Source organism: Euprymna scolopes, chromosome 40 (assembly GCF_053919585.1).
Source record: "Euprymna scolopes isolate OS-2025 chromosome 40, ASM5391958v1, whole genome shotgun sequence".
Lineage (NCBI taxonomy): Eukaryota > Metazoa > Mollusca > Cephalopoda > Sepiida > Sepiolidae > Euprymna > Euprymna scolopes.
In genome coordinates this window covers 52,232,118-52,249,557 of record NC_136521.1, presented here as the reverse complement: position 1 = coordinate 52,249,557, position 17,440 = coordinate 52,232,118, and the positions used below count along the sequence as shown (strand labels likewise).

Genomic DNA, 17,440 nt, shown 5'->3' with positions numbered 1-17,440 from the left:
TGGGTTCTAATGTTTCTCTACCAGGAGAGATCTACCCTCTTACCTCCTTTATATTTCGTTGATGGTGGAGAGCTGTACACACAGACAGAAGCACACGAACCCTATTACTTTATAAAAATATAGATATATATATATATAGTCTAAAGAAGCTTTGAATAAAAAAATGCAAAAATAAAAATAAAAAATGCAGTTTAAATTCCCAGAAGGAAAAAAAATAACTTTAACCTATCGCAGACTAAGCACCTACATAATCCGACTTCCAAAAAGTTTTTAATGACAAAAGGGAATTTATTTATATATGAAAAAAAAAAAAAAAAGGCATTAACTAAAGCTGTTTAAAAGAAATAGACTTAACACTTGCATAAGCCGATTTCTCAAAAGTCTTCAATTTAAAAACAGAATTTAACTACATAAGGATGAAAAGAGAAAATCTTAACTAAAATTTTGTAAATAGAAAACGGGGATCTTTAGCTGCTTACCATGTAGCTGTTCCGGAGATTTTAAAAAAAAAATGACAGCTGTTAAATACATGGCTCTCCAGTGGATAATACCACTTCCCCAATAAAAAAATGTAAAATAATGCAGTTACTATTTTTACTAATATATGAGAAGAAAATAATTATATAAAATGAAAAAAAATATACTATTAATAAGTTAGTTTAGGATTACAAGATCCATATATATATATATATATATATATATATGAGAGAGAGATTGAGGTTCTTGTCACGAATTCTACTTATATGTAAAAAAAAATAAAAATAAGGAAAAATCTGTATAATGAACGCAGTCATTATAAAACGAAAATATCGTACTCCAAAAATTTTAAGAGTAACCAAAGAGTAACCATTTTGAAAACAATGTGAAAAAAAAAAAATAAATAAAACAAAGGGAGATAATTCAGCAATCGTAATGCCTAGGAATTACCATAAATGGTTTTAAAAAGATTTTCTTTATTAAAATAAAACTACTTGATCAATTTACGTGATTTAAAAAAAAAAAATGATATTTTCATTTTCGTCACAGTTACATACATAATACAAATTTGTCTTTGATTTTGTTTTTTTAACAGGAATTCTGGACAAGAACAGAGAACGGATCATTTGTAAAGTTATTTGAAGTTAGAACATCAAATAATTTTAAAAACTGTTTTATTAAATGGGTACTTCTTCATATTGGCACTTGTAGCGATAAACAAATCTGAAAAAAAAAAAACAACTTTTATATTGTACCTACTTGTCATGGAATGAAGAATTCATATTCCAAATATCACAAGTATTTTTTTTTTGTCACGAAAAACAAATTTGCTGTCTTTTTCTGATAAGTGACAGACGAGGCCAAGTTTCCGTAGAGAATATAAGGGGAGGTAATCAGTGATTATTTTGACAGTTTCCATGTGCATTAGGGTTGTCTGCCCTTGTTCACCAGTCTATTGGATGCTTTTTTTTTTTTTTTTTTCGCCCTTATCAAAACAGTAAAATTTGATTTTCTTGAATAAAAATAAAAAAAAAAACTACTTGATCAAATTAGCTGATTTTTTTGTCCCATAACATCATACAGACATTTCTGTATTTTCTGCTATGAGTGCCAATCTGAAGAAACACCATTAAATGAATAAAATAAATTTTTTTTTGTACTTGTACAGTTTAGTCAAGACATTAAAAAATGAAAATATCGAAAAAAGTTTAAATTGTATGTATCCGTTATGCAACAAAGTTCTCCAAAAAAAAAAAATTTCACTTAATTTCATCAAGTAGTTTTTTTTTTTTTTTTACAGCGAAAAAACAATTTATGATACCGAGCAAAATGTTCGATTTTTAGGAAGAAAAGCTAGTATTAAAGATGGGGAGGGAGTATCGGCGCTTTAACTGGAGTTATCTCCCTTTGTCGTTTCTAAAATTCAAACAAATTTTTTTTTACATCCAAGATGGCTGCCTTTAACGCGCTCTCATAAAAACATGTTTTTCCGCTGTAAAAAAAAAAAAAAAAAAAAAAAATACTTTTTTGAGAGACTTTCTTCATTCTACTGTATCATTCCATCAATAAAGGTCTTAAGTAATTTGTAATTGTAATAGTATCGCCTGCACAAAGGAGTGAACCTTCAACCGCTAAAAGACTCATTTAGAATAGTTTATTTCTCAACATTTATCTCCATCGCGTTATTGGTCCTTCCGAGTTCAACCAAATAATAATAATCAAAATCATCAAATTTCATCTCAAATTCAAATAACCAGAATGAAGCTGCTGCTAAAGGTATTCGGTCTAGTCTTGCAGACATCCGACAATCATGGCTCTCCATTCTTCCCTATTCTCGATCTTTCTCATGAGCTCATTGTTAGTGCTCTCTTTATTCGTTGCAAATTTGTTTAAACTGTCTGCAAATTCAGTGCGTTGTCTTCCTCTGCATATTTTGCCACTCCATAACAGTTTCTCTTGTCTGTCATCCCTGATTATATGGCCGAAAAATTTGAGCTGTCTTTCTCTGATGATATTGAGAAAGGATCTCTTGTATCGAGCCATGTCCATTACTTCTGCATTTCTTTTTTTTTTGTCCGTGAGACTTTCATGATTCTCCGGATGAACTACGTCTCCACTGCGTCTACTCGCTGTTCTGTATCCTTGGTTAGGGTCCATCATTCGCATCCCTATAGAAGCATGGACCAGACGTAGGCTCTAACAACATGTATCTTTGTCTTGAGGCTTATCTTATTGTTGGTAAAAATGCATTTCATGCTGTTAAAAGTTGTATTAGATTGTCCAATTCTCTTCTTGATTTCTGTGTCACACTTGCCATCCGGGGCGATTTATTTATTTATTTTATTTATTTTTTTTTTTAGAAGGTGGTCACCACTTATCAAGGCCTGGAAGCCACTCAGGGATAAGGGTTATTGCATGTACAATACGTTAGTGTTGAGATTTAATAAAGTGTCTAATTAAGGGGGCGGTTTATCAGGAATTTGTTTATGTTGGACTTGAAGACATCCAGGTTGTAGTCAGGTGGGAAACAGGCAGACGGAACAGAGTTCCACAGGCGTGCAATTCTAAGAAAGAAGCTTTGTTCATGGAATATACGTTTTGATTTAGGCACAGATAAAGAGCAAGGGAAATTTTTCACAGTGGATTCACCTAGACGGGTGTTTATCGTGAAAGATTGGCAAGGGAGGACCAGAGATTGGAGTTCAGACGAGCACCTGCCATGGAAGTAACGATAAAACAAAGATAGGCTTGCAACGTCTCTTCTGTGGGAGAGAGGTTGCAGGGAAGAGAAAAGGGTATCCACCACTAAGCCACGAAGTCTATTTTGTACTCTGTCAAGGCAGGATAGACTGTTTTTTGCAGCTCCTGCCCAGATATGGCAGCAATATTCCATCCTTGGACGTACTTGGCTTTTATATAGATAGAGAATTGCATCAGTAGTGAGATATCTTCTGGAGCGGTAGAAGGATCCTACCATCTTTCCAGCGACCTTGGCAACAGACTTGATGTACGTGTTCTATTTCAGATCAGGAGTAAAGGTCAAGCCCAGAAGCTTGTCAAAACATGGGGCTTCTCCTAGATGAGAGCCATCCATTCCAATTGATGCCAGATGGGGATCAGAGCGTTGATGATGTAAAGATAGGAGCTTAGTTTTAGATGCATTAAAGGTAACCAGCCACTGTACCACGCGTTCGAGATCAGAGGAGAGAGAATCAGAGAGAACTTTGTCATTTACAGCCTTTGATGTGTTTCCGTAGATGGTCGTGTCATCAGCATAGATGTCAACGAATGATTTAAGTATGTTTTTAGGGAGATTATTGATGTAGATAAGGAAGAGAGTTGGGCCCACGATGGACCCCTGAGGGACTCCAGCATTAAGACTGCGGGCCTCTGATTTTTGTCAATCAACCCCACTACTCTTATGAACCTATCAAAGAGAAAGGATTTAATGATTGAGAAAACATTTCCAGTTATACCGTAGCGGGAAATCTTGTGAAGTAGGCCTTTATGCCATAACTTGCCGAAGGCCTTTGATATGTCAAGAGCAATTGCCCTAGAAAGGAAGCCTTTGTCAAGAGATTCGCTAATCCTATGAGATAGTACAACCAAGGTATTTAAAGGTTTTTACTCGTCTGATTCTGTGTCTCTCATGCACTATGTTGCATTGTGATATAACAGCTTTCTTCAAGATCACCATGCATTCTGTTGTCTTTGTATTGAGCTGAAAATCCTTTATTTTCATCTTTCATCTGTTACTGTTAAAATCTTTTGCAGCTATATTATTTTTAATTGGAATTCATTATTAATTTTATTTATTGCGGACAATTATCTGAATCTTTTTATTAGTTGTTTCACAACGTTTCGGCCAACTATTCCTCTGGCCTTCGTCAGGTGGTAACCGCGACGGATAGGAACTCTGAATCTCCTGACTGCATCAACTGCAATTACTGCCATCCATAGTTGTCGTCTTCTCACCACGTTTTGGCCAAGTAAGCCTCTAGCCGGCTTTGGGTAGGATTGAAACCGCTATCTTCAGACAATCATCACCTGGAACCGTAGAGATTCAACGTCTATCAACTGTGCCACAGGCCCCAAAGGGCGATCAAGGTTGAATTTTTTGGTCTTATAAATTTATGTTTGTTATCTGATCTTCCATGGTCTTTTGCAGCCTTTTTTTTTTTATATATTTTCACCCCAAACAAGGCACATTGCCACTTTGGTGTAGGGGGCTACTATCAGGGGCAACAACTGCTGGGGTACTATGTAGGGATTTGGGCAGCAAGATGTCAGTTCATGTTACACTTTAACTTCTGCACGTCATTACAGTTGGGGAAGCAGGGACCTGGAATAGAATTCCAAATTTTAGCGGTTCTAGGGAAGAAACTATTAGAGTAGAAAGATCTTTTACATCTAGAGATCACTACTGTGTGGGGGTGGGATTTAGCTGCTTGTCGGGTTTGTCGAGGGTGTTTACGTTGTGGGGACACAAGTGCTTGCAAGTTTGTCAGAACATTCACCATTAAAATACTTGTAGAAAAGGCAGAGGGATGCAACATTCGATGAGACAGAGGCTGAAGCTTAGATGCCAGTTCAGGGCCTATCAAATTGCCGACTCTCTTGAACCTTGTCTAGGAGCGAGAGACTAGTAGCAGATGCACCAGCCCAAATATGACAGTCTTCAGAGTCGGCGATAATGACAGCGTCATCTACATATCTCAAGTTGTTGATGTTGTGGCCACTTACCTGAAGCTAAGACAAAAGAAAAGGAAAGAATAAATAGTTACCATTTCTGAATTGTGTCTTTCTAATTCTTTCTTTCTGAGATCTTCCTCTCCAGAGATTTTCGTAATAACAATGAAGCGTTCTTTCTTCTCACCAGTTTTCGTTTCTAAATGAACATTTGATGAAAATCTACAAAAAAAAAAAAAGAGAAAACAATTTTGTACTTATTTAAAATTACAAAAAAATAAATAAATAAAATAAAAATATTCATGATGTACATACTTGTCACAGAACGAATATTTCATATTCCAAAACTCACATAATTGATCAAGTAGTTTTTTTTATTAATTATTTTAACTAAGAAAATAAAAACAATTTGGTGCTTATTTAAAATTACACTTAAAAAAAAAAAAAAATAAAAAAATATATATATATATATATATATATATATATATTTATGATGCACATACTTGCCATGGAACGAATATTTCATATTCCAAAACTCATAAAGTGATTAAGTAGGGTTTTTTTTTTATTTTATCTAAGAAAATAAAAAATTATAGATTTAATGGTTAGAAAGGCCAGGTGAGTGTAAAATTGTTTTTAATAAATATTGCTATTTATCAAAAATAAAATAGTTTTTAATAAATATTGCTATTTATCAAAAATAAAATTGAAAATTTATTTTAAAATTTTCGAATAATATAATATTCATCTTCAGGAAATTGGACAATTTCTTTTATTTTTGTTTTTTTTTCCTCTTATATGCCATTACATGTGCATTAGGCAGACACTGATAACTGTAATCAGAAATATGAACATCATTTTGACTGAACTTCAAGCACCTCAAACAATGCCAGGACTTATCACCACCATGGCATAAAAAAAAGAACTATCCAATTTCCTAAAGATGAATATTCTATTTGAAAAAAAAAAAAAAAAAAAAAAAAAAAAAAATTTAATTGAATTTCTAACTAGTGAGATCTGTGGAAATTACACAGAGAACTCATTCATATGTAATATACTGATGTTGGCGTTCTGCAGATGTTCAATGTAAATGGAGACGCTCTGATATTATTGTAGCTTTTTTGTTAAAACTGCTAAAGTATTTATCTAAGCTAGCAGGGACACCCGGCCTAGCCAGGTCGTAAAATACACTTCAATATATTTTAATTCTTACAGATTTTGTGTATATTATAGAGTTAATGTTCTATTGATTTTTATTTATTATAAAGTTGCGACTTCAAAAATAAAAAAAATATATCCATATGACCTGGGTGCATTAGATTAATCAAAACCGAAATAAGTTATGAAAATATATATATATATATATATATATATATATAAAACTCAAGTTTCTTCAGCCATAATTGAAACCAAAACCAAAGCTGAAGAATTCTTGGTAAAACTATCTATGACAAGAAATGAAACAATTAAACGACCTGGATGTAAGCGTGACACAGAAAATAACACACACTACCATATCAATCTATATATATAAAAGGCAAAATGTGTGTAATCATTTTATGTATATCTCGCAAAGGCTTTTTCGCCAATGCTCCCGGGGGGTGGGGGGTTACTATCGCTTAGAACTGTTTATATACCCCCTAGATAATAATATCTAGGATTTGGGAACGTGGGTCACCTCTAGATTTATTTACGTCGATTTTTACAAAATTATTGCTATTTCAGCCCGTCTTGTGTTCGTTCAGCTTTTTCGTATAAAAAGCGAAACTAATTCAAAGCTAAGGCACTGTTCCCGGCAATCGCACTGGGAAACATCCAGAAGCAATCAGCTTTGATCAATGTGGGGCCAAACTCCTTATATCAGACAATTGCTATTCAATCTGGACAATGGGGAGCTGGTTTCCCCCTTCAACATCTTGAGGAAAAAGCCAAAGTTAGGTAAACAAACCCAAACGCTGCCCCGCAGCAAAAGTTAACTCCATGGCTTCTATTTGACCTCGTTAATGAGATCAAATAGAAGCAGCAGAGTTAACTTTTATTGCGGAGACATGTCAATTCTGTTTTTAATACTTAAATAAATAAATTCAAACATGTTTCCGTTAGTATTTCACGGTGGCCCAATGGTTAACGTCACTTTTTTTTCACACTTTAATTTCCAACTTTGCCTCAAGGGTTCGAGTTCAATCCTCATACTTCCCTACAAAAACTTTTTTTATTTTTATTTTATCCCCCCCCCCCAGTTTTGATATCCCCAAAACCACGCACACCTCCAAACACCCGGGCAACGCCAGGTACCCCCTGCTGATATATAATATGTAAATGTCTAATATTTTAATGTATAATATATAATATTATGTAAATGTCTAATATTTAAATATATAATAATATATGAATGTCTAATATTATAATATATAATAATCTATAAATGTCTAATATTTAAATATATAATCTATATATATAAAAGCGAAAACGTATGTATGTATATTCGCTTTTTTGTGTATGTCTACAAAAGGATTCTACATTGACTCTCTCCCTTTTAAAACTTTTTATATGCTGTCTAAATGATAATATCTATGACTAAGGAATTCTGATCACAGCTATCTTTAATTTACTCGATTTTTACAAGCTATTTTCAAGATATATTTTGATCGCCGCGTAGCAGGAAAAACAGAAAATGGCTTCCAGCGCAAAACTAGGTCAAACATCACGCGACTTAACGTTGTCGCACATGTTAATTTCGTTTTATAAACGTCAACTTAATACACTTATCAATTCATCTATTCCAGTGGGCGAGATGGTTAGGTCGCAGGTTTTTTTTTCCATTTCCTTTCCACCTCCGCATCAAAGGTTCGGGGGGGTTCAAGCCTACGTTCCTACTAAAACTTTTTTTTTCTTTTACACCTCCAAACACCCGGCAACAATAACTATTCTAATAGAATTTAACAATAGACTAAATTCTAACATTCCACTTCTTAACCTTGCTTACAAGGTTCGAGTCTCGGCTTATCCTAATCTCATTTTCACTTATCTAATACTACTCTTATTTACATGGAAAGGGGACAGCCTATGTAACACCCATGCTAGTAAAAAATAAAGTAAAAATGTTTTTATTGCTTTGTATAATGTTATATTGGTACCATTCTTTTCTTTCTGATCGAAGCTTTTAGGCCTTCGGGCCAAGATCAAAGTGTAGTATCTGTTCTTCAGATGCTACACTTTAATCTCTTGTTCTCTCTCAGTGGAGGAGAAATCCTTCACGACGGAGACAATTTTTATTTTTGTTCATTTTCTCCACATTAAAAAACGACCCTGGTATCGAACTGTCCCGTGGCGAGGCACTGTAAACAGGAACTCTTGGTTGAGTACCTTCATTCTCTTTTCTTATCAATGCTGGTGTTCCCCAGGGCTCTCGATCGATGCCTCCGTTCAGTCTCGAAAGACAAAGGATAACCCCATGTAAGGGCAGCTGCGTGTGTAATTGTGTGGCAAGGGTTGCGCAATCCCTAACCGCACCTATCCTGAGACGGCACTGCTCAAGTCCAGTGGCAAAGAGGAGTCCAGGACGACTGGAAACAATGCCAAGATAAGAGAAGAGCACATGCAGCACCTGGAAATTCTAAATGGTCACCCATCTGGTACTGGTCAAGCTCATTGTTGCTTAACTTCGGTGATCTGACGTGAACCAGTGTGTGTCAAACATGATTATTCTAGGGCCACTTCTGCTTCATCTATGGATAAACGACCTTCCGGAGAATATCATTCAGAATATTAACATTTATGCAGATGCTGCCACTATTTCCATTTTGCTTCTCCTTCATCTTCCTCGAATCATCTATGATATGAATCTCATTTCTCTGTTTAAATGCATGCATGTATGTTTGCCTGCTTAAAACTTTCGACAGAGACGACGGATTTTCACGAGATCGGTATCGTTTTGAAGCTCAACGCTTCAGACGACAAATATCGAAAAATTGGCCAAAAGAAAAAAAATAAATAAATAAATAAAAATAAAAAATAATTCCCTAACCCTCAACTGGGCACTTTTCTACAGGGAGGTGAGGGAGGGGGGGGGGTCGCTTTTTTCGCCGATATTTTCGAAAGTCATCTCTTCTTTTCGATTGTCTAGCTTTAATTGAAACCTACGTCACTTCCAGATTTTACGGTAGGTGCAATAGCACAGACGTCACTTTTTTTTTTTCACATTCTTTTGCACATTTGCGGTACGGGTTCAAGCCTGCCTGCCTGCCACCACTTTTTTTTTTTTTTTTGCTCGATACACACTTCTGAGCAACGCCGGGCACTCCGGCTAGTTTTAAATAAGCAGTTTAACCTGGGTTAAGTTATAAATTGGAGTACAAAATGAATTGTTTAATTTAATCCTGTTAAGATTCAACTCATATCTTTCAACCAGAGACGTTTTCCTTTTCTTCCAGAGATTCTTATGAATGCTTTTGAAGAGAAATCAACGCTGAAACTTCTTAGTCTTTTTATCTTTTCAAATCTTTCTTGGATTTCAAATCTTTAGATCCATTGCTCTTTCTGATTCTCGTAAAATCGATTTTCTTTATTGTTCTAAAAACTTCCTCGCACCCAAGGCTATTTTTATCTCTACAAATTTACTATCAGACCATGTATGGATTGCTGTTGTTGTATTTATGCTGACGAATCTGTCCCATTTGATAAAGTGCAGAAACATATCTGTAATTTAATTGACCCCACCCCTAACTTCTTTGCATCTCATCTGGATGCTGCTAATCAACAGTCTTGTCTATAAATGCAATTATGCCATGCGTTCTTCAGAATTATCTCATCTACTCCCTGCTTCTTTTGCTTCAGTTTGTTTGACCCAACGGTCTAGTGGTCTCCATCAATCCGATGCTTTGATGCAAAATTGTAATGCAACTAGTCTTTCTCTCCTGGACAGGGTTCAAAAGAGTCGCCAACCTGATAGGTCCTGAACTCTCATCTAAACTTCAGCTTCTGTCCCATCGAAGAGAGGTTGCATCCCTCTGCCTGTTCTACAAGTATTTTAATGGTGAATGCTCTGACGAACTATAAGCATTTGTACCCCTTCGACGTAAATACCTCCTAACAAACCCAACAAGCAGCTAAATCCCACCCCTTCACAGTAGAGATCCCTAGGTGTTAGAAGGGCTCTACTCCAATAGTTTCTTCCCCAGAACTGCTAAACTTTGGAACTCCCTTCTGGGATTCTGTTTTCCCAACTGTACTGACATGCAGAAGTTCAAGTGTAATGTGAACAGACATCTTGCTGCTCATCTCCCTTCATAATATCCCTGCAACTTATGTCCCCGATAGTAGCTCCCTACTGTAGCACTGTGCTTGTTTGGGGTGAAAATTGAATACAAAAAAACAAACTTTCAACTGCAGGCTTTTGGAACTCCCTTCCTGCCGACTATTTTCCACCTACCTATAACATTAATCGGTACTTGTACAGTTTAGACAAGACATTAAAAAATGAAAATATTGAAAAAAGTTTAAATTGTATGTATCCGTTATAGAACGAAGTTCTCCGAAAAAAATTTTTACTTAATTTCATCAAATAGTTTGTTTTTTTTTTCTTTTTTTACAGCGGAAAAACACATTTTTATGAAAGCGCGTTGAAGGCAGCCATCTTGGAGTTAAAAAAACATTTCGTTTGAATTTTAGAAATGACAAAGGGAGATAACTCCAGTTAAAGCACTGACACCCTTCCCATCTCTAATACTAGCTTTTCTTCCTAAACATCGAACATTTTGCTCGGTATCATAAATTGTTTTTTTTGCTAAAAAAAAAAAAAAAAAAAAAAAAAATACTACTTGATGAAATTAAGTGAAATTTTTTTCCAGAGAACTTCGTTTCATAACGGATACATACAATTTAAACTTTTTTCGATATTTTCATTTTTTAATGTCTTGACTAAACTGTACAAGTACCCATTAATCTTTTCAAAACTAAAATCAATCTGCATCTTCTGTCTTTGTGAGGATCAGCTTTCATTCTTGTTAGCTCCTTACATTAAATGGCTTCACACTTTGTCTGGAGAATTTTCCATAGATTTTTTTTTTTTTTTTTTTTTCAAAAACGCTAACTTTTCTTTCTTTTTTTTACATGGAGGTCACCATTTATCAAGGCCTGGAAGCCACTCGCGGATAAGGGTTATTGCATATAAAGTAATCAATGGGACAATATCGTAGTAATCGTTAGTAATGGAGATCTGATATAGTTTCTTACTTAAGGGGCGGTGCATCAGGAACTTGTTTATGTTGGACTTGAAGACATCCAAGTTGTAGTCAGGTTGGAAACAAGCAAACGGAAGAGAGTTCCACAGGCGTGCACTTCTAAGAAAGAAGCTTTGTTCATGGAATCTACGTTTGGATTTACGCACAGATAAAGATTGGAGAAAATTACTGACAGTGGTTTCAGCCAGACGGGTGTTTTTCATGAAAGATTAGCGAGGGGGGACCAGAGATTGGAGCTCGAGCAAGCACTTGCCATGGAAATAACTGAATAAACGTGTTCATTGCACTTGAATTTAGCTTCATCTATTATTTCTTCCAGTGCTGAATATGTTTGAGATATACTTAATAGCTGCAAAATAAAATAACATATTCTAACAATATTATAATACCTGATTGTACTGTATTAAGAATTATTAGGAATTAAATTTTTTTTTTTTTGTTAAGACAAAATTAAAAAACGATTTGTACATAGTTTTCTATACTTACTTATTTCTGATGGTCTGGTATAACAATTTGCGCTGAAACCCATTACAAGGAGGTAAGTTCAACACTGAAGCTTCTTCATTTTCTTTAAAGTCTGTCACCATCTGACTAAAGAACATAACACATGTTATAAAAATTGTTATACAAATTACCCAAGTATATATATATATATATACACACACTAGACTACCCGTGACCCGTTGGGTCAGTATGTTATATTAGCTATGGAATTAATGTATGAGCATGACACTTGTGATGTAAAGAAAATAGGGGTTTTTTTTGACATAACAGAAACATTTCTAGGAAAGTATATTAAAATGAAAAAAGAATATAAATAGATTTCTATGAGTCGTTCTGTTTATTATAATTGATTATTTTTGAAAAAAAAAAAATTTACAGTTACTGAATTATAAGTGGTTGGCCATACTTATAGGTAAATGTGCACTGAACAGATACCATAATACTTATTATAGTTAAATTGAAATTTTGATATATCTGCTTTATTTTTTTTTTTTTTTTTTCACATCGTTCAGTTCTGTATTACGTTTAAGTTATTTTAAACCCCACTCTTCCCATGTTAAATAATAATTTCAAAATAACGTTAATATTGCAGTGCACAGGTCATGCGCGCATGCACAACTGGATGTCATAAACCGGAAAGTGGGTTACATACATTGTTACAAGGTCATTTGAGTTTTATATATATAACCTTAGCATACGGCATTAAAAATTAGTAACAAAATACAATATATAATCAAATAACATTATAAATAACACTAAGGCAGGGCAAATACAGTAACCAGGGGCCAAAAAAAAACATTGTATTCCACATCGAATCCTAGGGTCACCATACCCTGGGGTTCTATTGTACATGCATGCAAAAAAAATTTTGTAGATAAAATTAAAAACATTTGGAAATTTCTCAAGTAGGATTAAGCCATGGCATGAATGTGGTATTTTGGTGGAAGTGTCTAATGTAAGGCTAATAAAATTGTCATACAAGAAACAAAGTGTAATAAATTGTGATGTCTACCTCCACCCTTTCACCCAGCAATGCCTAATACAAAAAAACCTTTTTGCAATTTTAATTTTTTAAAGTTTTTTTTTTCTTTAAATGATAAAAGAAATGTTAAGTTTGTCAATTTTTTGTTGAAATAAATCTTATGTACTGCGGAAAACAATTTTTTGTTGAAATAAATCTTATGTACTGCGGAAAACAATTTTTTGTTGAAATAAATCTTATGTACTGCGGAAAACAATTTTTTGTTGAAATAAATTTTATGTACTGTGGAAAACAATTTTTTGTTGAAATAAATCTTATGTACTGTGGAAAACAAAATTTTTTGTTGAAATAAATCTTATGTACTGCGGAAAACAATTTTTTGTTGAAATAAATCTTATGTACTGTGGAAAACAATTTTTTGTTGAAATAAATTTTATGTACTGCGGCAAACAATTTTTCACTGTGCAGCACACACCTTTTTTGGTCAATAGCGGAGGGCAACTGGGGACAATCTTAGGATCTATGCTGGCTAATACGCTAAGATTTGTCCCAATTGACCTCTGATGGGAAAAAGGGGAGAAGACCGAAAGCGAGCAGGACACAAACAATCGAGATTTGATTGCAACAGGAAGAAACTAGAGAAATCCTGTGGATCTGCTTGAAGATTAAAAAACAGCTGCATACTTTGCCGCATCATAAAACAGAGGAATTCCTAATAAGGAGGGCAACTTAAGCCGTCTTTTTTTTTTGTTTTGTTTTTTTTACAATGTTACACGTCTCTGGAAATTCATTGAAAGGAATACGATATGAAAAATAATAAGCTGTTATTTACCAAACTTTATCGACAAAGTCTTTCTGTTCTTCAGGTATGGCAATATCTTTGTTCTCCATTGGACTGAAATATGCCGAAGCAGCAAACTGGCTATTTTGCTGGTGTCTCTGTTCAACACTTTCTCGTAATGCATGTTCATCATCAGGAGTCAAGTAAGGGATACCTGGACAAAAAGACAAAAGAAATACAAATTCATACAGTATGTGAAACCATGTGCTACCCCGCTCAACAGCAAACACGGGGCTTCACATTCTGTGGTCTTCTCCTTCTGGCCATCTTGTCATCCCTCACATTGGCAGCTGCCGAGAGGCGGCACACAGAGGTTCACAAGTATAAACAAAATAAAAATAAAATAAAATGAAACAAAATACAACACAAATAGCCCTCCGGGGCCCAGGCGACAAGATCAAAGTGTATCTGTTCTGGCAGATACTGCAAGCAAAGACCAGATGTGGGGCAACCCCACATACCTGACCTTTAACCAGCTCCTATTTCCCACCTCTCGGGAGCTGGTCCCCTTTTTCCCTTCCCCCTCCCTTCACTCCTCACATTAAAAATTGGCCTTGTGCCTAATTTGCTCGGTGGGGGAGCAAATAAATACCCTCTGCAAATATCAATTGGTGGGTGGATGCATGTGTGAGAGACTCACTATCAACTCTCTACACACTAAGGTTCACATCTATGTCCTGTCAAGACCAACTTCGTCAGTTGACATCAACTCTTGATCTAGTCAAAGTGACAACTTGCCTTCAACTGTCAAACTCAACTTTTGTCATCCATCGCAAACCCAAGACTGCCTGCAAACTGTCCCTACTTGTCATAAACTTATCCTAAAATGAGTTCTAAAATATACTGAGCAATGTCCATTTTTTTTTTTTTATATCCACCACACCCTGATTAACAATCCTATTTTAGTTTCCTTTGTGTACCTTGGTGAACAACTTCCTCGCCATTGTTCTACCGGAACAAGAGCATGCTGCCTCCATGGATTAAATAAAGGAGAGTGTAAGAAATTCTGTGCAGATTCCCAAGTTTTACAAGATATGCCTGAAGAAGGTCGCAGGTTACATCAACCGAAACGTTATGAAAAGAACCCTTAGGTTGAGAACAATAGTCCAAAGAATCCAAAACATACATACATTAACCTCTTATTCAAATCATCATCATCATCTTTACTGACATTTTTTTTTAGATTTAAAATAATCTTATCTAAATTGAGATTTTGTCAGTTGTTCAAAATTTTTTTAAACCATCAAAGATCTTAATTTTAGAAATTAAGAATATTGCATTAATAATAAACAAGCCGCCCATACGTGTCCCTCTTGTGCTGCATGTGAGACAAAAATAGTGAAGAAATAACGAATACAAGAAGTGTGAAGGGCAAACATTGTCTTCTCGTTTTCGTCAAGTTTCAGAAAAATCTAATCGATAGGGCAAAAGTTATGGGGTAAAAAGTATCAGGTTTTGCAATTTTTAGGCATTTGTGACCCCTTTTAAACTCCTGGGAATACTGAATCCCACTGAAAATGAATAAACGGTGCAGTTTCATGCCTTAAGACATGTATATTTTAATTCAGCACCATGCGAAACCACTATATAGACATATGTATCAAGTTTTTGAATAATATGAAAAAAAGAGCTCCAAAAAGGCATGTTTTTTTTAGCCCTAAAAGTCCCAGAGGGATGTGAACCAGAATTTTGCTAGAGTCATCCATACTGAATTTATATTAAGAACAATGGCCTCCACATTTTGGCCAAGTTTCAGGAAAATGGATGGATCAAACGCTATGGGGCAAAAAGTGTCATTTTTGGCCATTTTGGGGCATTTTTACCTCTGGAGCCCCTGGGGACAGAATCCCAGTGTAAATGGATAACGGTGCAGTTTCAGGCCTTAATACATGTATATTTGAGTTTACTACCGTGAAAAACTACTATATAGTCAGACATATCAAGTTTTTGTTGAGAAATATGAGAGCTACAAAAGGGCATTTTTAGTACTAAAAGTCCTCGGGGACGCGAACCAAAATTTTGCCAGGGTCACCCATGCTGGATTTATATTAAGAATAATGGGCTCCACATTTTGGTCAAGTTTCAGAAAAATCTAATCGATGGATCAAAAGTTATGGGGCAACTGTTATTTTTGGCCATTTTGGGACATTTTTTACCTCTTTTGAACCCCTGGGGATGCAACGGGAATTTTTGCAAAAAAAAAATTTTTTACTGTGCACATCTATTTAATGAAATACAATTTGTAGCAAAATTTCAGGAAAAAACTAATGGACGGTTATCTGGCAATTGTCCGGAATAACGGACGCACGGACATCACAGAAAACAGATCCCTCTCTGATAAATCGAGAATTTTTGCAAAAAAAAAATTATTTTACTGTGCACATCTATTTAATGAAATACAAAACTTTGAAAACTTCAGTCAACTTCTACCAACTGACTCATTTGGACTTCCTTATAAATAGAGCTTAAAACATTACCTTTAGATTAAATAATTACAGTTTGGGTGTGATGTCAGATTTATGATTCACGTCATTTCAAAACATGAATTCAAACATAAGCAATCATAAAAAATGAATAAATATTATCACTAGTGTTGGACAATTTTAATAGTTCAAAACTATTTGTTTTGCTTTAACTATGTATTGACATTAAAAAACAATTTAATAGAAACTGGAATTTGGGCCATAGGCACTTAATTCTAGTGTTATATAAAAACAATGAGGTGCAAGTCCACAGTTCAACCTAAATAAAACAAGAAATACAGAAAAATCTTCAGAAAGTTAAATTTTATGAGTAAGCAAAAAGAAACTAACTCACGTTGCCATTTTGAAAAAAAAAAAAAGGGCATAAGTCTACAATAATTCAAACTTGCAGAATCAGCCTTGCAATACTAATGATTTCACATTAATCACTTAAAATCATTCCAAAATGATTTTTATCAAAATAAACTACTGTATCAATTTACATGATTTTTTTGGAATATTACACCTTCGTTCCTTGACGGGTACATACGTCATAGAAATTTTGTATTTTTAGTTTTAATTTAGGTCGAACTGTGAACTGGCACCCAAATTTTTTAAAATAAACAAACCTTCTCTAAAAACTTTGTTAAAGTCAAAACCTTGAGAAGCCAAGAAGTCAATACTGGATGACTGAAAGAAAATAAAAAGAAAATACATTTTCAAATCAAACAGAATAAAAGGTATTTATGCGGAGAATAAAGGTATTTATGCGGAGAATAAAGGTATTTATGCGGAGAATAACCAGTTTGTTTTGGAGAGGGGGGGGGAGTGCATCAGTATATTCTGACAACTTATGCAAACTGTTGCAGGAATATTAGGAAATGTTCAGCCAATGTAGTCGACAGCACTTAATAAATTGGAAGAAAATATTAGTTTTAATTGTGCAAATGGTTATATCATAAAAATACAAAAATAATTTAATAAAGTCATCACAATAAATTTAGCATGTGTGGAGATTATGCAACAGTTACCAAAAAACAAGGTTCTTTCATTTTATCTGGAATGGAAAATAATCAGAAATACTGGTGGTCCTGCGATATTACAACTGTTTGAAATTTAAATCAAGAGTGTGTCATCGATCCGGAACACACCCTGACCGATTGGAAAAAAAATTTCCTTTAAAAAATAAATAAATAAAAAATAAAGCATTTTTCATAAAAATGTTTCATAACCATTTCAAAAA

General features: G+C 34.5%; 1 protein-coding gene across 3 annotated transcripts in view; it reads right to left on the bottom strand.

Moving 5' to 3' along the window:
* The window catches only part of LOC145265570 (poly(A)-specific ribonuclease PARN-like), a 160,256-nt gene that overhangs the window by 110,058 nt on the left and 32,758 nt on the right, over positions 1-17,440 (bottom strand). For all 3 annotated transcript variants that reach the window (XM_080121542.1, XM_080121543.1, XM_080121544.1), the window contains exons 6-9: positions 16,827-16,887; positions 13,727-13,889; positions 11,895-11,999; positions 5,262-5,388 (exon numbers count right to left, since the gene is read on the bottom strand). In XM_080121542.1, coding sequence (XP_079977668.1) covers positions 5,262-5,388; positions 11,895-11,999; positions 13,727-13,889; positions 16,827-16,887 — 456 coding nt within the window. The remainder of the gene's footprint in view (positions 1-5,261; positions 5,389-11,894; positions 12,000-13,726; positions 13,890-16,826; positions 16,888-17,440) is intronic.